We start from the raw sequence: 26,949 nt of genomic DNA, 5'->3' as shown, positions 1-26,949 counted from the left end.
GTCCACATTTTGGAAAAGCAGGCGCATTTAGGCAGAAATGCATTTAGGCAGAAATACACCCCAGCTCCACTTCCCTTATACATTCATACATTTATTCATAAGCATCCAAGATGGTGATGCAACTGTGATGAGTTGCACCTAGATTTTTTCAAGGATGTGTAGTAGTCCAGAAGCAGCTTCGCCTCACCTAAGCCCTTAGCTTACAAAGCAAATGCTAACACCGAGGTATAGGTTGGGGTATAGGAAAGGTGATAAGCAAACTAGGGAACCAGAGGCTATGTCTAGAGATTGGTAGCTATTATAAGCAGATAAGAGGACTTTCAGTCAACTGCCATGACCATAAACTCGGGTGAGCAGCATATCCTGGTGAGAATCCTGCCTGGATCTTAGAGCTTTGCCTGAGCTTGGAAGCAACTAGAAAAGGAGCAACTACAGTGAAATAAGACAACATCCCAACTAGTGCGAGAATTTTTGGAAAAAGGCGGAAGTTGCCTTTGGAAAGTAAAGAACCCTTACACTGCTTAAACAAGTATTTCTACCTTCTTGGTCCCCATTAACACATTCAAAAATTGTCCTGTAAGAGCACAAAGTAAGCTTGCAAAGAATCTGAATGTAACACAGAACCTACATACTTGAGCGTACAAAGCGCCATGGAATAAGGTAAACTTAAAAGTTTTGGTATATGCCAGTCAAATTGTCAAGGACTAAAGCAATATACACACTTTTGCATCCAGCACTACTCTACCACCTCTCTTCTATCCCGCACAGTTCCTTCCTCCCTCCCATTGCAAAACAACAAATAGTAAAATTTATATGCTTGCCCAAATCCCAATGACCCTGGATGTATTCTGGTGTGCCTTGATGCTAAATTAAAAAAAAATAACAAAGGATACAATAAGAACACTGAGGAAAATGTGAGGAGTGTAGGAGCTAAATTGGGAAATGATTAATTAGATCTATTAAAAAATCTTCACAGCACCTATAATCATAGGCCATTATAGCATAATTAAACAAACAGATTCTGGACTGTATACATATTAAATTTATCCACAAAGAGGTAATTGTCAGGAAGGTTTTTTTACTCTCAACATTTGCATATTGATTACAAAATAATAAATTTATGCCTTGCTCTTTATTACACATTTACATGAGAAGCGTTTACAATGCTAAAGGAAGAATTTACACATTGACAAATTTACATCTATGCACGCTTTGATATATCACACCAACATGGGAAACATGCTTCCATGAGAAGACAGTATGAACCGGTGCCATGCTATGAGAGGAAAATGGAGCATCCTGCTGTGTCAGTAGAGCCATTCTACTCTGTCACTGTTTTAAGTGGAAAAGTTTCCGAGGTCAGCAGCTTTCCAATGGCCTGGGTTCCTTGTAATACCCGGAGCAGTTAGTCTATTTTAAAAGCTCAATTATCTTTGTAATAGTTGTTGAAGTTAATTCTTAGTAAGAAATCTTCCAGGTGAGGCTGGTATCCTCTGTTGATAAGCTTTGTTACTACTGCAGGGAAAGGGGAGAGAAAGAGGGAAAACTTAGAAAAGTCAATCTATCAATTGAATCTGCATCTTCACAGTCAGTCTGAAGCAGCTTATGGCAAGAGAAATGTCACTGGGCCTCTTCCAAATGTTCTTATTGGAAAAAGCTAAGTGCCCCTGGAATGAATCCTTGCAATAATGTGCATCAATTGGAAGAGGCCTATCCTCATTATTTCTTCCAGCCGTTTTATTTAATTGCAGAGAACCTTGTCCAGCAGCCTGCCCTCTAAGACTGTTTTAGATATCCTGCATAAAGAGGGATGTTACCAAGTACATTGGTAAGCATGGCAATAATCAGCTGGCTTTCCTTATAACAGTTGTAAACAGTGGGACTCAAATTCTGGGGAAAAAAAGGTAAAGGAAAAAAGGCTCAAAATTAGGGGGTGAAAGTAGGCCTGAAGAAAAAAAAAACACATACTGTGCAAAAAGATGATCCTTAATTTAGAGGCGAAGGGAGGGTGAACCTGCTGCATATCTATCATAAGGAACCAAACAATTACCAAGAGGATTGCTGAAAGAGAAGATTAGTGTTGTTGCCATCTGCTTTCCTTTATGCAAACTGTTGCAACTTGAGGGGTTAAGTAGCAAGATAAGGTGGATAGGCCATTGCAGACTGCAGCTGAGGTTGCACCTGATGTCATGGGTTTCACCATTTGGATACTAAACTATGCTTTAATTTAATATGAAATGAAGTGCAAGTTTTTCTTCTACACCTTAAAATACAGAATGTTGTCATGTCCCTGAAGGTTTGCTCTATGAAAACTGATAAATTAACTAGTCTTAATTTCAAAGAGACCGTAATGTACTCTTAAAAAAGATTAGTCAATTATGCTGTGCTTGAGTTTCATTTTGATTTTCAGATTAACCTTAGAGAAAAATTACATGGCAAGTCTTACCGTTGAACAGAAAATGAGAGTAATATTTGAATGTGTTATAGGACTGCTGCATTAATCCAAAATTAGGGTGAACAGCCACATGTTTGCTGCTATCAAAATTCCACGACTGAGAGATTAACTGGCTACGGAACTTTAAAATGAGGCTAAAAATGCTGTGAATTATATTCATCACAGGGGCTGCCTTTTCGGTCAATAATCCCCTGTCAAGAAAAAAGCAAAGGTATATTTTAAACATACGCCAATGTGAAATTAACTGACAGGCAGCAATGCAATCCCTCTATCTTTGTAATAGATTTTAAAACTATGCATCAATAGTGACAAGAACATGCTTTAAGTCTAAAAACAAAGAAAATATTAAAAAGAAACTCAAATTGGTTCACTGCTTCTTAAACATTTTGCTCTCAGAACCCCAACTTTTAAAAATTAGAGAACTCCAAAACAGCTTTTGTATATATTTATCATTTACCATATTCAGAATTAAAATTGATTGATTTGGAGTATTATTGAATGATGTAAAAAAGCATGCTAAACCCATTACCATCCTTTTGTTTATGAAAACCCCCAAATTTTTAACAAATAAAAAAAAATGTAATTTATTTACATTTTGTAAATATCTTCCAATATCTGGAAAATAATTTTGCTTTTGAGAACCAGAGAAGGCCTGGGTGATCCCCACACGTTTTGCTATAACCTTTCTTAATAAACTATAGTTCCAGTCAAACTTGTGTGGATTCTGTTCTGATCCTGGACTGCCTTAAAAGGTTGACATGAATCTTAACTCTTCCCTGCTCTTCATAGGGCCATTATTACCATAAGCAACCAATTACAAAGAGGATTAGGGAAAGAAACCACATGTGCAAAGGATTCTAACTATATTTATTTGATTTTTATTTATCATTTATTATAAGCCATTTTGGGAGACCTATTATCCTAAAAGGATATAAATTATTGTAATCAATCATCTGACAGGCTCTAAGACTTAAACAAAACAATAATATTAAACTAGTGAACAATTTCTTTTTCTTAAAACTAGTAATGCTGTAGACTATTTACAAAAACTCCCAAAAGAAGCCACAAATGGTTCTGCACTAGGGTGGCTATAGTCCAACTTTAGAACATAGACAGACTGATTTTTTTTAAACAATCTTAAATGAATTCTTCCTGGTAGTTGAAGTCCTACATAAGATTCTCTTATTCCTGCAATGCCATGCAAGCAACTACTTTCTGTGGTTCATCAATGCACAATGCATCTAGTCTGCTACGTTCTAGTAGCAGTAAACCCAGACCAAGTCATATTCATGATTATCCAACTTTTTACTTTTATGAAACTATTGATCAACATAAGCAGACAAGTTATACAGCTTCCTTACCGGAAGATTGCTTTGTTGAGATATTCTGCATGTGTTCTGTAAATTTCTTCCAAATTCCCCACAGAAGACAATTTATTCCCAAATTCACACCAACTGACATGCAAAATCTGATTGGCAATATAACCTTGAATAACTTTAACAAAATGCTGCATTTCGTGCTTATAAAGCTGCAGTTGTCGAAACTGGACTGAGTTCGATGCATGTTTTACTAATGCTGAAAAACAAAATATTATATTTAATCAACCAATCACAGGGTCCAAAAATAGTTATTTATTTAAAAATGAGAAACAGTATTTTAGAAGCCAAATTTAAAAGAAAAAAAAAGGATAAATATAATTTAAGGTTAATGAATTACTTCTAAAATATAATAATGTTGAATAAAATATTACACGATCAATAGAATAGACTCAAAAAATATTTCAATGGGAAAAAAAAGAAATATTTGGCAGAAGTAATGCAAATCAGTCTTACCAGTTCGCTTTAAGTGGAACCAGACATCTTTAAGAGTCCATACCATATGTTTCAACTGTAGCAGGAAGGAGAATATCTTGTTATATTTATTCATACAGTTTTCAGTAATTACAATATTTAAGGGCCAGTCAACCTAAAAGAAAAATAAAATAATTATCACTGCATTTGCAACATTTTGAGATAAAAGCTTATAAAGCACACAAATATGGATTTATAAATAGTATCAGGAAATATTCAGAATCAATTATTCTAATAAATCATGAGCCATGGTGGCACAGTGGTTAGAATGCAGTACTGCAGGCTACTTCTGCTGACTGCTGGCTGACTGCAATTAGGCAGTTCGAGTCTCACCGGCTCAAGGTTGACTCAGCCTTTCATCCTTCCAAGGTCAGTAAAATGAGGGCCCAGATTGTTGGGGGCAATATGCTGACTTCTGTAAAAACCGCTTAGAGAGGGCTATAAAGCATTATGAAGTGGTATATAAGTCTAAGTGTTATTGCTATTACTAAATCAATCATGGCTTTAGAAGAGCGGCCTGCAACCTTTTGGGCACCGTGGAGAGAAGTTTTTCCACAGACTGGAGGGGGCATGGTTTTGTACGCTGCCTGCATCCCACAGATAGGGCTTCACTTGTTTCTGCGGTCTGGTTTTCCACAGCCTGGTGATGGTCCACGGATCAGGTTGGGGACCCCTGCTTTAGAATACAAGTTGAAAAGTGCCATGGGCATCTTACTTACCTTGTATCGTAGGTCCAAGCAGGTTAGGGCATCAGGAGCATTGGGTTTGAACATGTCCGGAAGGTATTTCAGTGCAAAAGAGAGATTAGAAGCCAAATGACTGTCTCCATGAAGACTGTACTGAAGTGCCTTATTCAAGATGGAATTGAGGACTAGTGGATTCAGAAGTTCACCAGGTGTCTGTCCTGTTCCCAGCTTGAATGAGAAAATAGCATATCAGAGGCTGAGAATTTACTGGGAAGGATATAAGCAGAAATTAAGCATGTTGTTTATTACCAGAAAATTTCCTTGTGCCAGAGTTTCCTATAATGCAAAGAGTGGCTGTTTGCTTTTGACCATCATTGGAAACATGATCAGTGAAATGGCTATTTTCTGACCTATCATTACTTTACATCTTGACAAATAGATATAATTCTATACCTTTTCAAAAAGCAAATCGCTGAGTGATTGAGCAAACTCTCCATCTTCCATTAACAAAAAATGCCTCAATGCTTCAAAATGTTTCTCAACATTCAATTCCACAAAATAATAATCCACAATGGCTTTGTTCACAAGGGAAACACTAGGAAAAAAAAAGAAATAGATGGTCCAAATTTTAAAATGTAAAATAATTAAAATTCTCTGCTCATTATAAAAGGGAAGAAACAAAACCACGATAAGCTAGACTAAGGTAAAATGGACTCATAAATCAAGTTGTGAAGTATATTAAAAACAATGACCCTTTTGATCCTGTATACAGAATTAATGGTTAGTTTCTACAAAAGAACTTCTTAGAATAGTTCAACATCCTTTGGTTGCTTTTCAAGTAAGGATGTATCATGTATGTTGAAAATAAAAAGTTCCTTTCAAATAGACCTTGTTTTTCACCCTAACTCTTCATCATATTTGTATGTAATTCCTTTGGCCTGATGAAGAAAAGACTGATGAGGAAATATGCTATGACATTTATAGATCTAATAAAAGTTATTATATGATATATGATATACATTGTTTCTGCAGTAATTACTAAATTGTCTATGCTACTGACTCAATAAAAGGAGTGGAGATGATAATTTGTTTGTCCTTAACAAAACAATGTGAACAGCAGAACAAAGTACTCTTACATATTGACTAAATAGTTCTACTCCTACTTACTGAGAAACTAAGGGGGTAGTGATGGACCGTTTCATCAGCACTGGAAGTGATAAGAGCTCACTTAGTTGTACAGCTGTTTCATCTGTTGCTGATTGTATTGTGGGGTCCACAGGGAAAGTGTAGGATCTGGGGATCATGTGATGTAAGAGATGGGAAACCGGAAGCTCAGCTGCATTACAGATAAAAAAATTAAGGTGAAACATTATTATTTTTAAAGATTATCAAAAGGTAAAATACAATGAACCAAACAGCCAATATGTAACAACTTGTAGTTTACATTCACCATCTACTTAGTATATAGATAACCACAGGGGTGGGATTCTACCAGTTCGCACCTATTCGCCAGAACCGGTTGTTAACATTCTAAGCAGTTCGGAGAACCGGTTGTTAGAAGAAATTATTGGCCTAATCCTGTAAGGAAGCCAGGAAGGAAACATTCTGGTGTTGCTTACAGAAACTGTGGAGTTTTTTTTCCTCCTTTGCTGGTACTTTGCTTGTGTGGCGTGACCATTCAAAGTTACAATGGCACTGAAAAAAGTGACTTATGACCATTTTTCACACTTATGACTGTTGCAGCATCCCCACAGTCATGAGAGGCCAGGCGAGGAGATGTGTGCCTCAATGTGAGTGATATTGAGTTGGCCATGCCCAGCCAATAACATGACCACCAAGCCATGCCCACCAACTAAGAAAATGCCCACAGAACCGGTTGTTAAAAAATTTGAATCCTACTCCTGGATAACCATAAAGCAATGGAAGTATTTATAAAATGCTGTTCAAAAGTTGAAAACTGAATGGAATCACAAATGACAAAGAGTAGAAGGATTTACATTAAATTAGATTATTAATCATGGGAAGAAAAAAGGTGCACATAAACCTAATTTAGCCCATGCTTTAACCACCAATAAAAACATTTCCTTAGTACATTGTACATGTATATTTGCATAGGAATCCTGGTTAACAATTTCTAGTGCATGAATTATGAAACTCAAGTGACCCATGAAGCTACAAGAATGGAGTTTTGCCCTTTCTACCCAACAGAAATATTTTTATTTAGAGTTCAAAATTACTGAGAAAAATAATTAAATCCCCAAAGTTTTACAGTAAAAGGGACAATTTGTGATCTTCCACATGTTGATGAATATATTAGTATGATGTAGTCATAAATAACAGTCAGGTAGAGGCAAAATCAAATTTTCAAGGATTGACCCTTTTCTCTTCCAGATCATCCCCGGACATTAAATCTAAATCAGAAGCAGTTTATAATGTTCCAGACAAAATTTGGGGTGGACTATGTTTGGAGCATTACATGGAGCTTCCAGGGTAGATAATTAACTTCCAGGAAAACATCCAGAATAGGTGTATTTCTCGTAACATTCAGCTCTGCACAACCTTAGTCAGAGATTAAGAGAGTTGAACATTTTTGCAGGCCCTAAAATACTTACAGATCATGCACCGAAGTTTTATGTACTGTAGTGACAGTACAATGAAAAAAGAAGCATGTTAAACCTTGACTTATTACTGAGCCTCTCTTTTCTCGCAGCCTTTAGAATGAAATTAAATTCGAATTTTAAAAAGAATTTTTAAAACTCACTCTCCCTAGGTTAAACAAAGTTAGTGGTCACTAATATAGAACATCTACAGCAAACCTGACCAATCCAATGGCAGCATGCAGTCCTGAACAGTTAGTAACGCAGCCTCACAAGATTGTAAAATTTTAACACTATTGTGTTATTTTCTTTAGCGATACTGTGTTATGTATTTTATATGTGGCCCAAGACAAATTCACTCTTAATTCAATGCAGCTCAGGCAACACAAAATATTTGGATACCTATGATCTAAAGATCATAAACTCCTCACCCTTGAGCTACTGAGTTAAAGGTTAGCAACACTCAAAATTATCTTCTTTAAAAGGCTGTATCATTTCATGCAGTTACACTGTCTTAATGCATCTCGCTTTGAGACTACTCACACATAAATTCATATTGATCCTGATATTTTTCCAGGCAATATTGATTAGATAAGGCTTGCAGGTAATCTGCTTCTTCTTTCTTCCATATAGCAACACTGGTGCTTCCTCCTTCCTGATTTTCAGACACAATGACCTCAGAGACAGTAGTTTGCTGAGTCACAACACTCAATGAGGTTGATTTTTCAGGTTCTTCTACCTGATGAAAAAGAAATGTTGATATTAAAATGTTTTTTTTCAACTGATATATTTATGTAATGTTCATTTTTTCTCAATTCTAAAATATTCACATCGATATAAAAATATAATGGAATAAAAACAGAAATTTCTCCAGTTTTCCACTAAAAAGTTAGTGTGTTCCCATATAAACCAACAATTCATTTCAATTAAACCTAGTATTAATAGCACCATATGGTCTCTGAATCATTCCTTAAAATGGCTAATTCCCTAGCTAGCTAATTGTAAAAGAACATCCCATTTTAGTGCTAAAAGAGACAGTGGAAGATAATTAATATTCTCACTTCCCTTTCTTTCTGTTGGTTGACTGCTCCTTATGGAGACAACAGACTCCATTGCTATACACCAGGGGTGTCCAACCTTGGCAACTTTAAGACTTGTGGACTTCAACTCCCAGAATTCCTCAGCCAGCTTTGCTGGCTGAGGAATTCTGGGAGTTGAAGTCCACAAGTCTTAAAGTTGCCAAGGTTGGACACCCCTGCTATACACTGATGCTGGCATATGCTAAGCAAAATCAGCTCAGTGAAGCAAAGAATGCTAAGCAGCAGCAGCCAAAGCAGCAATATCAGAATACAGTACTATATAATTTTTTCCTTGTTGGTTTAGCCTTCAGAGCTTCTGCCAAAATGGCGATTGGAAAGTCAACAGTCCTTTGCATTTTGAAACAGTACAAAAAGATTCTTCTCACCAGGAAAGACTGAAGATCTTCAGTATCATCTTGGCGGACTGCATGAAAAAAAAAATATGTGGGGGAACAGAAGAAATACATAAAATACATATACATAAATCGAATGTCTTTTTTTGTATTCGGTTTTTATATTATATATTTATAGTATATAAATATTGTATATTTTACCCATATATAACTTCACCTCCCCCAATAATCAAAGAGAAGAAGCATAAGGATAATATATTCTTGGAGTCATATCTCTTAGTTCAGTTTAGTATAGTTCTTAATAATATTATAATTTTGTGTTTTAGTATTTTAACATTTTTAAGTTGTTTTATAACCTGAGGTTTCTTATTTTTGTTGCATAAACAGCTTTCAGCTATTAAATGCCATTCATCTTCCATTTATTTTTATATAAGGAGGGGCATTTTAAAGATTTAAATATTAATTCAGACCAGTTTTAATTATTTTAATGTACCTGACAAATCTTTAATTTTGCTACATAACTTCTCCAAACAAGTGACCTCCTGGCTGCTCCCTTCAATTATGAAAAGTGTTGGGGATTGTAGCCCACCATATTAAAGAGCAACAAGTGGGATAAGAGCTGAGCTTAGAAAACTTGAGAAGATTTCCACTCAGCTATTTGACCTATCTGAATTCAACAGATTTCTTTAGTAGCTACATCATTATATATTGGTACATGTCACTCACCCTGTTCTTCCCCGAAGCTTTCTTCTTGTATTTTATCCAAGTTGGCCAACCCAATGTCAGGTGGTCTTGTTTCTTGTTCTTCTCCTTTCTCATCAGAGAATCCCCTACTGTATAGAAATGTCTGTACTGTACATCTTGATGCAGGGCCAAAACTTGATTTAAAATGTGGTATTGGATCACTGTCAGTTGAAGGAGTCCATTTCCCCAGTTGAATACTGGACTGTGATACATGACCAAAGGCGCTCCATCGAGGCTTTGAACTCTCAGAATCCAAAACCAGCTCTCCAATTTTAAAATGTGACTCAGAGGCATGGCCGTGGACATTCCACCGAGGTCGAGAAGATAGACCTTCATTTTCCCCAGTACAAATATTGGTATCCACAATGTCCCCCTGAGTGTTCCATCGAGTTCTCGTGGTTTCTACCTTTGGCACATATTCCCCAATCTTTATATTAGCATCTGAAGCGTGACCGTGAATGTTCCACCTGGGTCTCGAGACCTCTACCTCAGAGGCATATCCTCCAAGAGGAATATGAGCTATGGAAACATGACCATGGATGTTCCAGCGAGGCCGGTGAGGCTCCTCTTCAGAAGCATATTCTCCAACCTTGATGTGTGCATCTGAGGAATGCCCATGTGGATTTGAATGTGGTTGGGAGAGTTCATTATGAGGAATGTAGCCTCCAATTTTAATACTCGCATCAGATACATGACCATGGATGTTCCAGCGAGGCCGGTGAGGCTGTTCTTCAGAAGCATATTCTCCAACCTTGATGTGTGCATCTGAGGAATGCCCATGTGGATTTGAATGTGGTTGGGAGAGTTCATTATGAGGAATGTAGCCTCCAATTTTAATACTCGCATCAGATACATGACCATGGATGTTCCAGCGAGGCTGGTGAGGCTCCTCTTCAGAAGCATATTCTCCAACCTTGATGTGTGCATCTGAGGAATGCCCATGTGGATTTGAATGCGGTTGGGAGAGTTCATTATGAGGAATGTAGCCTCCAATTTTAATACTTGCATCAGATACGTGGCCATGGATGTTCCACCGAGGTCTCCTGCTTTCAACATGGAAAACATTTTCACCAACCTGTATGTGGCTTTGTGAAATCGAAGGTCTGAGAACAGTGTTAAAGTCATATTCATCATCCAGAGAAGCAGGGAAGACGGTTTCCCCTTCTGTAGCCTCTTTTGGCAGAGAGTTACTTTCCTTTCTTTGATCACTTAAGGACAGCTCTGAATTGATACTTTCCAAAGCTTCATCCAACAGGTTTGTCTGTTGCGTTGTTTGGAGTATTTCTTCCTGAGGTTTTGGCAAAAAATCTTCAAAATTCAGACCAAGCTCAGACATACCCTTGGAAAGTGTTGCCATCTGATCACTACAGGCAGTTTGAGAAGCAACTTCTGCTTCTTCCGATTTAGAGCAGTCTGTAGGCTGCACATTTAGGGGCTGTGTTAATTCCGATGACTGGTCCTTTGAAATGTAATTTGTCAGTTCAGATTTTGTATCTCTCTCCATGTCCATAATCTTCTGATGGTCAGGCTGTAGTGCAAAAATTGAAAATAATTACAACAATATATATGAAATTCAGTTACTTATATTCAATTCTATTCTTTCACTTGCCGTTTCTGAAGTTACTTGTATACAATTTTATTTTACAATTGTTTTTACTAGCTCATCTTACTGTCTTCACTAAACTTCTCAAAGGTCTCAACATTGTTTTATTTACCACGGAAATAATCTGGGTTACCACAAACATATAAGCACTAATCAAAGGGCGTGTTCATCTTTAAACCAATAGCTAATTTAATCGTAGACTACATGTATGAAGAAAATCCCAGTGCATGGGACTGCAACTTAAATCAACAATCAGGACAGTTACTTCAAATCTGAATAGAATAAACATGGCTAAAAGGAGACATGGTCTGAAGTAAGATAATTCCCTATACTGCATTTATTTTTAAACCACACCAGTTGTGATTGGCCAACATGCTAATATGTATATAAAAATGGCTTTCTTGAATTCCAGGAAATGTAGATATATGCATGATATACCTGTGATGGCGAACCTATGTCATGCGTGCCAGAAGTGGCACACACAGAGCCACTTCTGCCGGCATGCGAGAGGTTGCCCGGAAGAGCCCCACTGCGTATGCACGTATGCTACCCGCCCTAGAGCTGATTGTCGGGTATCTGGGACACATGCTCATGGGGCAGGGTGTATGCGGGAGGTGCATGAGGGTCACATGTGCATGCGCAGAGATGCGCAGTGCATGGGGGAGTCACGGGTGCATTGCTTTCTGGGTGCTGGGAACCGAAAAAGGTTAGCCACCACTGTGATATACTATTACATGCTATTACTCATTAGATCTGGAGCAAAGCATTGAAAGGGGTACCCTGCAATACGGTACCGGTATAATAAAGTACATCTTGAAAGGATTATGTTTTCTGTACCAAACTAATCTTAACTTTTGGTAGTATTGAAACTTTATCCCCTTTTTACACTTTTGAACAGGAAAAGTTATGGCTTTTTAATAACACGGAGCTAAATACATACTTTTTATAGTTGTAAAAATGGTTATTGTCAAGTTCGAGATCTATGAAAAATTGTCTCTTTTTATTAGATATTTTACTAGCTGTTAAACTCTGGCTCCGAGCCATAGATGGAAGAAGGAAGTACAAACCTGAAGATGAGCATCTCTCCTTTGGCCTACAGCCAGCATAACCTGTTGACTTTGATCTTCTGGAATTATATTTACTTTTTTCCTGTACTTCCCACCAGGAAGTTTTTCAAGCATGTCCTAAACATAAAATAGAAATATTAATGTTTGTAATAAGTATGTTCAATATGCTTTTAAAAAAAGAAAGAAAAATATCAGTACCTCAATATTTTTTTGATCTTTTAACAGAAAATCGAGACGGGCTGCTTCCAGTTTATGCCTCTGAATTTTCCATAAAGCTTTTTTTTCTCTACGAGCTGCATCTTCAGACAGCTTAGTATAATGGTCAATTAACTCTTGTCTAAATGGAAAGAAAGAAAAATAACACTGGTATCTTAGAAAAGATACTATTAAAGCAGAGCAAAACTAACAAAGTTGATTAATACAAATTGCATTACTTCCAAAATAAGTACAGCCCAAATGGTCAAAATCAATGAGCAAGATAGATACTCATGCAATTCAATTTAATGAAGTTACCTGTAATGTAATTATAGTGTTCAAAGCTTACACAATAATTACCCCCAAAATCTACCCTAACTATAAGTGAATTTATAGAATAAAAAACATAAATGCCATGTGTTGTGGGTCTTCAGGCACAATACTCTTTCTTACGCAATCAGATGGCAAGATTAATATTGCGCTATCATAGTTCTGTACTATAAGTAAAAATACATTTCAGTTGGTACTTTTGTGTCAGCTTGTGGTAAGTATATTGTGTTCTTTTAATTGTTTACTCTGATTAGTGGTGCATGATCCATTAGATTGGCTGAATTCATCACTACATTTGACAGCTCCATAGACAAAAATATGGCATATTAGGACCACACAATGCTTCAGATGTGATTTGGACGAGGTGTTTCAGAACAGGAATGCAGCATCTCTCTACCAACTTATTAAAGCAACTGCTTCTGTTTCTATTTAAGAGCTGCAGAGGTGCTGCATCTGTATTTCTGCATATTTCAAACCATCTCTTTTTAAGCTATGCATTCATGATTTAGAGATTTTTAGTATTAACATAAAAAACCATATCTTGTCAATTCTAAACTAAATCTGCTCTTGATCACTGAAAAGTCTGAACATGAAATACTATGATTTGCTTACCTTGCCCTTTTCTCTAAATCTTCTTCTAAAGCTTTAAGTCTCTTCTCCCTCTCTCTGAGTTCCCGAGCATAACTAAAATCATCGTCAATTTCTTCTTGTTTCAGAGTACGTCGACGCTATCAAAATATTCAGAAAGATTTTCAGAAGAATTTTCCAAGACCTTAAACTGAGCTGTATATTTTTTTCAGACTAATTCAATATCCATTCATCCATTCACACACACACACACAGAGCTGCTAGTGAAAATTTCTTATGAATACCTCTTCATCTTTTACATACCTCTTCATCTTTTACAAATTGTTCTTTCAACTTTTGGAATTGTTCACGTTTTTTTACATCCAGTGCCATTTTTTCTGATATCTGTTGATCTAAAAGTAAAGTTAAAATGCATATTTTTATAAGAAAAAACAAAAAGAAACTCAACTAGACTGCAAAGACAAAAATAAATTACCAGTAATGGCTTTGAGAGCTTTGCTAGCTGCTTCTTGAGCATGAGCAATTAACCTCTGTTTCTCAATTTCCATGCGCAAAACCTAAGAGAAAATCCATGTGATTTACTGTAATTTCCAAATGTTATATCATAAAAGGAGACATACATTAAATAAATTAGAAAATTTGCAAATTCAAAATGTTATCACTCAGAAACCAAAATCTTGCCTAGATTTTGTCTAGCTCCTGGACAATGGAATGGAATAATTTCCATTCTGAAATTATTCTGTTAAATATATTTACCTTTTCTTCCTTGCTGATGGTACTATAGCGAGCAATTCTTTCCATTCGACCAACATAGACTGCACAATCTTTCTCAATCTCTTTTAACTCATCAAGGGAGAAAGTTACAGAAATCCGAGGAACAGGGATATCAGACCAGCATATGTAGTGCTGCAAAAATAGAAATATTAAAACCAAGTTTGCTTTTAAGTTAGACACCTTTTATTTTTCACTAGCCACCTACATTGTTTAAAGGACACAATCCTATACTTTCTGAATCTGATGGGCTTTATTCCTTCTGTAACTCCGCAGACTTTTAACAAGTGTTTCTTACTACGAAGGAGATAAAGAAATAATCTAAAGCAAGCAATATTCTGACCACTCGTTATAAAAAAATAGTTTTTTAGGAACCTGCAAATAAAAGAGCTCTAGGATTTCATGGAAATCATGGCACAAAAGGAGACAGGACACGAAATTCCTAAAACACATAGAGAAGGGGCCTCCAAACATTGAAACTTTAAGACTTGTGGACTTCAGCTCCCAGAATTCCTCAGCCAGGAATTCTGGGAGTTGAAGTCCACAAGTCTTAAAGTTGCCTAGCTTGGAGGATGCAACTGGACCTTGTAAGAAGACAAAAAGAATAGCCACGGAAGCTGGCAATTCCTTACGATAACAGCCTGAAGTTCTTGAGCCATCAGCAGCAAAGATAAGGATAGGACAGAACAACTTACAAAACTTATCAAATCCAGTGCCAATTATAACCTCATTCTGATACATATGGGAATAAATAATACTTCAAAACACAGCCAGAACCTTCATCTATGTTGAACATGATTGGTCGTGGAAACAAAAGTGTTATAAAGAAAGAAAGAAAGAAAGAAATTGGAGTGAATGGGAGAAAGCTTGCTTTCTGGGACTGCGCAATCTGACTTATCTAGATAATGGATTGTTGGCACCTAACAAGGATTGGTTAAAAAAAAATATGTTTGGACAAAGCGTGGCAAGGTTCAAAAGGCTTGAAACCAAATCCTCTGCAAAGCGGAAATAAAAATGCTGAAGGACCACAGAAAGAGATTTATGCAATGCAGAAATTGTACTTCTTAAGCCACTCAAAGAAAACATTAGTTCAATGTTAGTACTAATGTTTGGAGTATGGAAATAAACATGAGTTTGAATTCTCAGTACAGAATGTGGAAGGTACAACCGAGGCTGAGTGAAATAACGATGTCTGTAACCCAGAAAGCGAATTACACTATTTATTCAAAAGGAAACAGAAGCCATACAAAGCAGGGAAGAGGAATTGTAAATATTAACCCTGCTTAGAGACTATTAGAAGCAAGGAAAAGATGAGGACAACACCTTTCAAACAGAAGCATAGCTCTCAGTAAGGGATGAAACTCTATTCATGGCAGACTTATTTCAATATCTATTAGAAGACAAACTCTGCCAAGATATTCCTTCCAGTAATTCCCGATTTGTATTGCTGGCATTTTTTCTTCTTCAAAAGCTGAAGGAAGGTGTAAGAGAATCAGCTGTCCTTGACTTGATGCTACTCAACAGGGGAAATTTAGCTGAAGGAGTGAAAGAGACGTGAAAGAAAATGACTACCTAACGTTAGAATTCTTAATTTTCAGAAAAACTAAACTGATATATACCCAAGCATGTATTGTGGACTTCAGAAAACTAGATTTTGATAATCTGAAAGAATGACTGGTATGCTCCAATGGCAAGAGAAACTAATCAGAAAGGGCTCAAAAAGAGTAGGGTTTCCTAAAGATATTATAAGCACAACTGCAAGCAATTCCGGTGTGGAGGATCAGTGAAGGACAGCAGAAGAGGCCAGTACCAAGTATACCGAAATAAGACAATATACAAGTCATGGAAAGAAGGTAGTGGGCACAGAGTTGTAGAGAGAAACACAAGAACAGAAAGAGTTGAGGTTAATGAAGGATGCTAAAAATACAAAAAATGGGTTGAAAATAACATTTAGCAGACAAAACAACCCTTTTTTAAATTAAGGAAACAAAAATCAGATAAACAGGCATATGATTTTATATTTGATTTTTTTTTTATAATTAGCAGGTTCAAAAGTAAGCTCTAAGAACAGAGACTAAGTGAACTGGGCACATTAACAGCGATTAAAACATGAAGTTAGGAGGCATGACAGTATTTCTCAAATACTGGAAAGAAATGTTCATAGAAAATCAGAACAAAAAAAGAGGACAAGCTAAAAGATTAAAATTAGAAGATTTCATATAAACCTAAGGAGGGAAAAATCTGAGCAGAAAGAACAATCCAGCAATAAAATTAGTGGTTGACTGCCCTTCACTGAATTTGTTTGGGTTGGAGTCTGATTATCATCTGTTTGAAAGGGCTGTAATTTCCAATCCTTCCCTGAGTAGAAGGTGGGATTATATGGACAAAATGACCCTATTCACTCTAGAAATCTATGATTCTATCAAAAGCATTCCCTAAAATCTCTATCCTTTGCGTACAAAAGAAAGAAAATTCTTAACAGAGATCTTCTAATGATTGCTAGGTTCCAGCTAATATAACTGGAAAAAAAGAAGAGTTTCTACAGTAATTCAGCAAATCTCTTAGACAATTTCAATACTGCAGAAAAACAATGCCATGGATTCAAAGAATGAATATCATACTTAATATGGTAACAACTGCCAGTATAAACAGCCTCTAAAATTATATCAATAACCCTAGAGTTAGGATTTCAAATATACTAAACAAAATAATTAACTTCTAATACTTACCCTGGGACAACACAGCTTCAGTAAGTTTATAGTTTTCCCACAAATGTATACATCATTAGCAATATGTTTCAAGAATACAGGAACACAATCTTCTACTTCTTTAGAAATCAAAACATATCCATGGGTCCAGTAATGCTTGTCTAAGTATAAAGAAGTATAATATATCAAAAAGAGTTCTGAAGTGTATTTTGGCATGGTTTTAAAGCAATAAAACATAGTGAGAACCCAAATATTATCCATTTGTTCTTTACAAGCCAGGCAACTTCCTTTGAATGGAATTTGTATTGCAAATATTTTTCACTCATTAAATTCCATTTCTCTCTCAGTCCAACATATCTTATAGCAATAGCTCTTGTGTCGGAGAAAAATGAGCGGAGGCAGCCTTGCTTGTGTCGCCCTGAGTTCCTGAACAAAACGTGGGACATGAATCTAACAAATGATATTTCAAAGAAAGCTTACCTCTGAAGCCAAGATAATCTTCATTCACCTGAATCATGAATTCACCATAGACATCTCTGAATACACCACTATACACCCAGTCGTGGATAAACCTAAAGCAGAAAACACTTGAATGTCCTTTAAAAAAATAATATTCTAGAATGGCTGTTGTATGCAAGATTAATATGCTATCACATCAGGTTATTAAAATGATTCAGTTACTGTAACTGGGAAAATCTGTGTGTCTCACTTTCAATGCTCCTCAAACATGCCTGTGGATGCCTAAACTGAGAACTCTAAGGAACCCATGATATCATTTTGCCAGATCCCTGTAACAATGCATGCACGGCTCCTACCTCGTGTATGGTTCACAGCTTGTTTTCAGTAGGGACAGGAGAACTGGATAATGCTCACTGCTGCAGTTATTAAGAGTCTCTTGGTAGAGATATGAAAGAAGTTCAACTCCCTGAAATACATACAAGACAGTTTGTGTAAAAAGCATAAAATTCACATTTTTGTCAGTTGAGACTCATTTGCCTGACTTTAGCCAAGAAATCAATTGGATAAAGATACTGTTGACAGCTGCTTCCTTGCTCAAGTAACCCTGCTTTAGTAGTTATACATATTTAAGCTTTTAATAGGTGGGGAAATAACATAATATTTTGTACTCAGTTATATGATTTCAAACATTGATGAATACAAATGTTACAAGTTGAATACAAGAAATCATACAAGAAAAGAAATTACAAGAAATCATATCAAATCATTTAAAATCCATGGCCTGTAAGCCTGTTGATAGCAGCTATTTATTCCAACCAAGCCATAAATAAAAATATACATTTTTTGCTGTGACTTAGAAATAGAAACAAACTCATGTACTCACAGTTGGAAAGGAAGCACTGGTGCCTCCACCAGCTCCCACAGCAGTTGTTCCTATGCCACAGAGCTCAGCCAAATACCTTAACAAAAAGACAAATCAGTTACACAGTTGCACAATCACTTGCAGAGTATTAAAACTGTCCAAGGTAGGGGACAGACAAGATACGCTCTGAACTATTCCAATATTTGGCTCAGAAGATGATGAAACTCATTAATCGAGTTTTTATTAAGGCAAAACAATGACGAGAACAACCTACTCTCTAATTAACAATTTGGTTTCAGAAAAAAACTATCCTGTAATCTGCAACTCTTACACTGCAAAAACATATGGACTATACAACTCGATCAGGGCAAAACAATAGACGCAATCAACATTGACTTCTGTAAAGCCTTTGATTCAGTGGTAGACGACAAACTACTCCTAAAACTAAAATCTTATGGTATCTCTGGATACCTGCATAACTGGATAGAAGCATTCCTGTCAAACAGACAACAAATGGTAAAATTGGGAGTGTCCTACCAAATTCTGTACCTGTCAATAATGGTGTCCCCCAAGGCAGTGTTCTAGGACCAACTCTCTTCAAACCTACATAAATGACCTCTGTGATCATATCAAGAGCAACTGCGTTCTCTTCGCTGATGATGTAAAGCTGTTCAATACCACAGACAATACTGCTACCCTTCAAAAAGACTTGATTATGTATCAGAATGGTCAACCAAATGGCAATTTCAAATCTCAACAAATAAATGCTGTCTTACATATTGGCAAAAAAATAATAATCAGAAAATAAAATACAAGCTGAATAGTCAAGACCTTGTTGATGATCTGTAAAGGACCTTGGAATACTCATCTCAAATGATCTAAGTGCTAGAGCCCACTGTAACTACATAGCCAGAAGGCATTAAGAGTTGTTAACCTTATACCTTATGCCACCAGACTTCAAATTCTAGACCTAGAAAACCTTGAATTACGCCGTCTTCGGTCTGATCTAAGTATGGTATATAAAATCATACATTGCAATGTCCTACCTGTCAATTAATACTTCAGCTTCAACCATAACAAACCAAGAGCACACAATAGATACAAATTCAAGGTTAACCGCATCAAACTTGATTGTGGGAAATACGACTTCAGCAACAGAGTGGTCAATGTCTGAAATACTCTATCTGACTCTGTGGTTTCTTCCCCAAACCCCAAAAACTTTAACCTTAGACTGTCTACTTTTGATCTCACCCCTTTCCTAAGAGGTCTGTAGGGGGCATGCATAAATGCACCAACGTGCCTACTGTCCCTGTCCTATAGTTTCTTTTATTTTTCTTATATGTACCCATTTCATGTATTCATAACTATGTATATACTTATACCTATTATCTTGTAAGCGATTGACAAATCTAAATAAATAAATAAATAAATCTTGCCTTCTCGAATCTAACTCAGAATTCTCAAGCAATATATGTTAAGTGTGACTGAACTTTCAGAAAAATATATATATTTTATTATAGGTCTTGAATTAAATCTAAGTTAAATGAATGTTTTAACTTAATTTATTTAATTAAATATTTTAATATACCATACATTTCAAAATATCGCAATCAATTAAAACAATTCATAGCAAATATCTAAGTATGTTAATTATGTTACATTGATCTAATATACTGTATTACTGTATAAATTATATTTCAATTCTTTGAATAGTCCATTAATAATAACTACCGTAAGTGCGCAAGATTATCTTGCCTGCCCTAGGTTTGAACCTGAAAACCTAGGAAGAGCCAGATTTCATTAGCTCTTTGGTGGGAGATCACAAGGAATCCTGTGGATCTTTAGCTAGTCTGGGACTTTGAAAAGAGATCTCAGAACGAGCCATTAGCCAACCATTTCTATTTGGTCCCATGAAAACAACACTGATGTATCCAACCAATGTGACATTACTTTCATAAATAAATGTATGTGCACAACACTAAGGCAGCAGCTTTTTAAATAGACCTTTATTAGAAATGAGGGGTCAGGTCTACATTTTTCATTCCCTAATGCTTTTCTAGCCTTAAGTGCATCTGTCATGGCCAATCGGAACCCAATTCGGGGGGGACGGGGGGGGGGGGACAACCAGGACCTTCAGAACTGCCTTTGTTGTGTACCTTGTCTTTGCCCTGAGGACTGACACTTGTTTTATGCCTGGACTTTGCCTTGCGAACTTTTCTGGTAATATATGGGCTGTTATTTGGGGGACTGAGGATGGCTGCCTTCAGGGTTGGAGCCTTACTAGTCCATTTGGAGGGCCGTTTGTTGAACACTTCTTGAGGACAATAAAGGACCTCTCTAAAGCCTGCCTTGCCTTAACCACCTGGGTCACAAACATAATAAAAATTCTATATATTTAATTCAGGAACACAGCACTTACAGGTAACCCATTAGAAATGATTTCTGCTAGCTTCTATGAACAGGAGATATAAATATTCTGGGACACAACCCTGAAATAAGGTAAAGCAATTCAGCATTCAGTCAGTATTTATTTTAGTTACAGGTCTAAAGGAATTCTAAATCTAGAGTTCTAAACTTATTTTAGCAACTACGACTAAATTACAGTAAGCGGTTAAAACAGAGTTCGCCAACCTTTATGGCTTTGTGAAGCAGCCGGGGGAGGGGAGGGGGGATGTTTTTGCACGAGCAGCTGCTTGCGTGAATGGAGCTTGCGCACATGTGCTCACCCGCTGCTTGTGCAAGTGGGGAGGTGCACATGCTGCTTTTGCAGCCTGGTTCTGAATGGCTCACAGACCGGTAGCGGGTCACAGCCAGATGGGGTTCAGGATCCCTGTGTTAAAATAAAGACATCAGAACTATCTTTGGGACACTGTTGAAAAGTGTTCAATCTTCCATTTCTGTCCTATGACATTAATCCTACAATCTTACCTTAACTGTCGTCCTAGTTTTCGGAAGAGAAAGCTGATTGTTAGAAGAGTTAAAGTCAGGGGAGTGGACAAAACACACGCTCGATAGTAGTGTAAGTATTTCCTCAGTCCACTTGTGAAAGCCTAACAACAGCAAAAAGAAAGGTTATTTTTAGTTAAAAATATAACATATCTCATAGTTTACTAAATTGGAAAACGGAGATAGGATACGTTAATCTTTTTCAGAGGATAAGGGTCTTTTCACACACCACACCTACCTAGACACAAACCTTTTGAAACAAAAAACCCTTGTTCATTAGTGGCACACATACTCTGCATGAACCTGTTTATGTATCATGTTAAGTTATGACTTACTTAATCACAGTTGATAAATGAGACACAATTGAATTACTGCCAATTCCTACAGTATAAACCATGAGGACTACAATACACTGAGTCAAAACCAAATAATGACAGCTAACAAATCTTGGTTTAATTTATATCCCCTTACAAATATATAACAGTGGGCAATCAGAACGATTTATACCCAACATAGTCAACACTATATTCTGCACACTACATATTATCTATTTCTTTGTGAGGTATGTATGTTGAATTTTAAGGCAAACTCTAGCCTTGGAGACCCCTGAATGTGTACAATAGCATAAGCAGTGTGGAATGGAACTGGGCTTTTGTATTCCTTGTGACAACCAAAATATCCCAAAATTGACTGGTCCTAGTCTTAGGTTACATTATAGAATTTTGGCACAAGTATGTTGGTTGCTAAGTAAATCAAGAACAGTATATTATAGAAGGCATTTGTGAGAATAAATGGAATGCATAATAAATGGTACAATGCTAAGGAGGGAATAAGACAAAGACATGTGGATGCCCCCTTGGCTGTTTCGTGTCTTTGTGTATAGATATGCAGTATAGTATTTGTATCAGTTATTAGGTATATTGGGCTAAGACATGAATATGCAACTGTTTTTGTATGCAGAAATAATGCTACATTGTTAATGAGGATTATAAGTTAATGAAGGCATGAGACATTGTTGTCAGTGCCTCTTACCCCAAAAAGTGCCTCAAATGTTATACCAAAGCTTGGCAAAGGCTTCTTCTAGTCAAATGCTCTGCCTGATTATCAAGCAGGAAGGTAAGAATCCAGAAGTGTTCCTGAATGACGAACCTGTTTCTTCAGGAAAGTGCAAATCTAATCCACAAGAAGAGCTATCCTAAGCCTCATCAGAGATCTGATGGTTTGTATACAAACAGCAGCACTATCCTCTGGGACACAATTGCAATTTGCTTTGTCCCATCCACTGACTTATGATCTCTAGAGACCCTATAAAGAAATTTACATCATCTCCTCCTTGGCTCAGAATTATATAAGTGAATGTCATCAGCAAATTAATTATACTTCACCCAGAAACAACAAAGGATATGTCTCACTAATATTGGGAGAGAAGGGAACCACGTAGCATGCATCCTGGAGAGACAAAGAGCTTGATTGCTCAAAACTACTGACTGGAATCACCTGCTCAGATAAGAGAAGACATACAAAATAGTACCTTCTGTCTCTAACATCACAAGTGTCCAGAAGAATGTTATGATTGATGATATTAAAACACTCATGAAAAATATAATAGGACTAAGAGGGCTGCACTACTACAATCCACGTTCTGGTATAAATTATCTATAAGAGGGACCAACGCATCTTCAATCTCATAACCAGGTTAAATCCCAAGTGAAATGTAACAGGTTTATGCATGAACAAGGTTGCTCTCAGCACCTCATTCTCCCTGCGCTTTGTGAAGAAGAGTTTTGTACAACTGGGATTTAACTGAACAGCATAGGAGAAAGAACAAAGGGCAATTTTTTCTTTCAAAACAGAGGACACACCAGACTTTACTAATAGATATCAGGTAACGAGAAGAATATATTCAACCAAATTAATAATAACTGTAAGTGCATTACCTGAAATACAAGCCCCTTTTTATATGATGAGTCCAGAACTGGTTGAACAGAAAAACGGCTCAGCCGTGTGTAATAAGTTCCATATTCAGCCACTTCTGACAGTAGGCAGTTCATACTTTCAGGCGAAGTTCCAGATACATAAATGCCTTGTTTCACTACAAATATCTGAACAGCCTACAAAGTTGGGAAAACAGTAACAGGAAATGACTAAAATGCACAGCATAGAATATTTTTACTAACAAATGTATGTCCTCATAAATCCAATTAGGAATACTTAAATGTACTATTTTTATATTAATTTTTAAAATAAAAGTCTACTGAATACTGTAGTATTTTAAAGAAAATATTACCTCAATGCTAAATACTAATTTGACATTGTAAGAATATATAAGCTTCTGGTAAAATTAAATACAATGTTTTAAGTAATGTAAATCTGTATTTTAATTCAATAGGAAGGTTTTACTATCTAGGTTCTAGGGCAGGGGGCCACAACCTGTTCAGAACTGGGCCACGGAAATGGTGAGGAGAGGGGATGGTTCTGCACAAGCAGTATGGGAACGCATGCCCGCTTCCACGGTCCAGTTCCAAACAGCTCGCAGCCCAATAGTGGACCGAAAACCCTTGCATTAAACAGTACCATTCATAGATTTTGCAAAATTGAAAAAGGTATACTTTTCTTAGGCTACTCTGTCCAGCAAAATAGAATGCAAAAATGCGTATCTAGATTTTTCTACTAAAAATAAAACTATTATATATTGTATAGAAATGTTATACCTGATTAAATGAGAAAGAAGTAGATACAACCCCAATAAGAACATTCAACACATCTTTAACAATTTCTGGTTCTTTTACTAATACACGCTGTGGAAACTGAAATTTAGTACTGCTGAAAAGTTGCAGTTCTTGTTCTCGAAGTCTGCAAAATTTGTCAAAGGCTTCTCTTCCAGCTTCTGAAAGATATGGCTCCTCTTTTTTCCCAGGTGGACTGTCAGGAAAAACCACAAAAATGTTAAAACTAGAAATCTGAATTACCTCTGAAACCGAGAGCCAGTTTGCCTCAAGAAAACCATTGACAAAATCATGTATAACTAATATGATTTTTCTTTTCTGCTTGAATCATGCATAAGTGTCCACCATGTTATAAAGAGATGTAGATTACAAGCTATTTCCAAATTGCTGGCATCTAAGCATTATGGCCTTTTGAATAAAGACCTTTTTATTAAATATTATTTAATACCTGTTGCATTACCTGTTTAACAAAAAAGAACAAATAAACTAATTTTAATTTCTTTGGCAAATTACTCTTATTTTATTTGTATGTCACTCAACCTCTGCTTTTTTTTGAGTGGGGGAGGTTGAAAGTCAACTCATTTATATAAAATAACTTTTAAAGGATTTGGATTGAAATGTTCTGTACATTTATAAAACATTGAACAATTTTCTTCAGAACTGCACGAGTAACTATGATAATCAAAAAATTGGTGATTAGTTTAACATTTTTCTAGGGTTTTCTTAAAGTTATACTTTCTGAATTCTGTTACTATGCATTCCTTTTCATCAACAATTATGTATCATCCAAAGGAATGCAAATATGCACATTGTTTATCAGTTTTCCTTTACTATAGCCTCCACACTATTAGGTGTGCCATTCCACACATTTTCTGTCTCTTGCCCCTATCAAAAACGTAAAGAGGAGGGTAACATAACTGAACAACTTAGAAGTGAATGTGATATTTTGGATCCAAAGACTGCCATTCTCCAGTTTTCCATTCATTGCAAACGAATAGATTTTAGTTGTATATCAGCAAGGTAACTCTGCAAATTGAACTGTAGTATGAAATCTTAATGAAAATACTTGGAACATTGTTGTACTAATCACAGCACTCTCCTGCCACAGAATACCTCATTAACAACAAGCACTTTTTAAAAATATAAAGTCAAATACTTACAATCCAATTCTTTCCCAGCACCTCCGTTTACTCGGTCCATAAGTAAGTGCTGCTTCCCAGAGATCAAGATCTGGTGTCACACTGGGTTCTGACTGAGAATCTGGAGTGAGATTGGATGCTGACTGGAATCCTTCATCTTCAGAAGGATCAATACTTTGGGGAACCTGCAAATACAAAAAATACTCCTTTACTGGTCCTATATTATTACTTTTAACTATTCTGTTTTGGGATTGTTCTAATAAAAATAGAGCTTATAATGAATTGTCCAAATAAAAATTAATACTTAGGTTTGGTTTGTATCCAACTTCCTATAAAAATATATCATATGAGACAATAGTGCTATACTATAACATTAAAACAGGAACAAATAATATCCATAAATGAAAGCAATAAAACATTTTAGAACCCTAAGTTGTCATGAAATATTGGCTGATGTGTCAGAAGCATATTACTGGTCAAGAAACATTTTGTAATGTTGAGACAGGGGCAAGGAACACTGATCTTCTCGAGTATATTTATATAAATCACATTATACACCATGATGGAAACATATGCTGTAGCATCAGATCAGAGGGATGCATGAGAGTGAAAAATCTACATTTTTGTCTTTGTCCTTCCAATGAGGTAATAATTGTGGAATTGCAGAGGTAGAGTGAATGGAGGAGACAGAAGGGCTTCTTAGCCAATGTCATCTGTATTCTATGGAGAAAGTATAAATACCCATGAGTTCGTTAAGACCAATATTGGCATAGACAAAAGAAAACAATCTTATACCTTGATTGCAAGCCCAGACAGATCTGCATTGTCAGGCACTGGTGGCAAATCCAACTTGATGTCCATATCACATGTACGACTGTGAATGAGAGCACCAAAGAGCGAGACCCTAGTTTCTCTCTCATACCTGTCCCCCATTGAACAATTCTGTGAAAACAGTTCTACCATGGGAAGACCTGTACCAGGTGCTGCCTCCATAATTTGCAAGGTCTTTTGAATTGTATCATTACATTGAAGTTCTTCATTTGCAATAAAAGCCTGCACGTCTGCTTCAAATATGCTAACATCGTAATAATCATAGCCTTGATATTTAGTGTTTCTTCCTACGTATTTGTTATTCAAGAAATAATCCTTTTTGAGGGGTGAACAATGAGGAGGCCCAGTTCCTGCAAGCTGAATCAGAAAATCCAAAATGGAAGTAATTTCAGTAAATGGTAAGCAAGTTGACTTTTCCAATTCCTCTACCAGTTGCTCCAGCCTGTCTGCTTCTAAGCTCAGTCCAGCAACTCTCAAATTGAAAGACAGCATTAACATTTTGTTTTTCACAGGGAGTCTAGAAAAACTTGATTGAGGAACTTTGCGGGTTTCATCCAGAAAAAGATTAGCAAACAAAGTATTATATGCAATCTTTTTGAGACTTTTCCTTGAAATTTTTTTGCTACTCTTTCTTTTGTTCAAATGGACCTTTGTTGACACAGATACTATGTGAGCCTCACACAAGTCACCAAATAGTTTTGTAATACTCTCCATGGTCCCATCAGTTATGGATATCCACAATCAATTCAGAATGAATCCAGCAGTGATAGTCCAACAAGCAGTGACTTGTGTTCCTGAAAAAGTGAAAGAAAAAAAATTATTAATATAATTAATGCTGTCGCTACTGATTGTCTCTGCAAGCATTACAAAATTAACAGCCAAGACTTGGGCAATGTCCCACTATTAGAAAGCAAGTAGCAAGAATGTTGCAAACAGAACACTGCCATAGCAGCTGAGGTA

At 36.4% G+C, this 26,949-nt stretch overlaps 1 protein-coding gene across 1 annotated transcript; it reads right to left on the bottom strand.

Moving 5' to 3' along the window:
* Nucleotides 1–1,028: 1,028 nt before the first annotated feature.
* TUBGCP6 (tubulin gamma complex component 6) lies at nucleotides 1,029–26,784 on the bottom strand. Its single transcript, XM_087969398.1, has 25 exons — nucleotides 25,954–26,784; nucleotides 25,180–25,343; nucleotides 24,005–24,215; nucleotides 23,231–23,404; nucleotides 21,276–21,397; nucleotides 18,369–18,444; nucleotides 17,842–17,951; nucleotides 17,507–17,598; nucleotides 17,048–17,187; nucleotides 14,304–14,453; nucleotides 14,023–14,104; nucleotides 13,851–13,939; nucleotides 13,572–13,687; nucleotides 12,633–12,771; nucleotides 12,435–12,551; nucleotides 9,747–11,292; nucleotides 9,054–9,091; nucleotides 8,132–8,327; nucleotides 6,159–6,327; nucleotides 5,445–5,586; nucleotides 5,025–5,219; nucleotides 4,288–4,420; nucleotides 3,817–4,030; nucleotides 2,447–2,646; nucleotides 1,029–1,515 (listed from the first exon to the last, which is right to left on the bottom strand). Exons 1-25 carry the CDS (start codon nucleotides 26,701–26,703, stop codon nucleotides 1,424–1,426), a joined length of 5,457 nt encoding a protein of 1,818 aa, XP_087825524.1. The 5' UTR covers nucleotides 26,704–26,784; the 3' UTR covers nucleotides 1,029–1,423.
* Between the last annotated feature and the right edge of the window lie 165 nt (nucleotides 26,785–26,949).

Source organism: Notechis scutatus, chromosome 6 (assembly GCF_049901735.1).
Source record: "Notechis scutatus isolate UNSWTSFEM ecotype Mainland chromosome 6, rNotScu1.2, whole genome shotgun sequence".
Classification (NCBI taxonomy): Eukaryota; Metazoa; Chordata; class Lepidosauria; order Squamata; family Elapidae; genus Notechis; species Notechis scutatus.
The sequence above is the reverse complement of the archived record's forward strand: the minus strand, read 5'-3'. Positions and strand labels throughout refer to the sequence as shown.

Excerpts from the sequence above, each read along its gene's own strand:
- TUBGCP6 (XM_087969398.1), bottom strand. The coding sequence starts at position 26,703 with ATGGAGAGTATTACAAAACTATTTGGTGACTTGTGTGAGGCTCACATA. Across the intron at positions 17,188-17,506 it reads AGATTATCTTGGCTTCAGAG|ACAAGCATTACTGGACCCAT; the intron begins GTAAGCTTTCTT and ends CTTTATACTTAG. Across the intron at positions 5,220-5,444 it reads GCGATTTGCTTTTTGAAAAG|CTGGGAACAGGACAGACACC; the intron begins GTATAGAATTAT and ends TTCTCATTCAAG.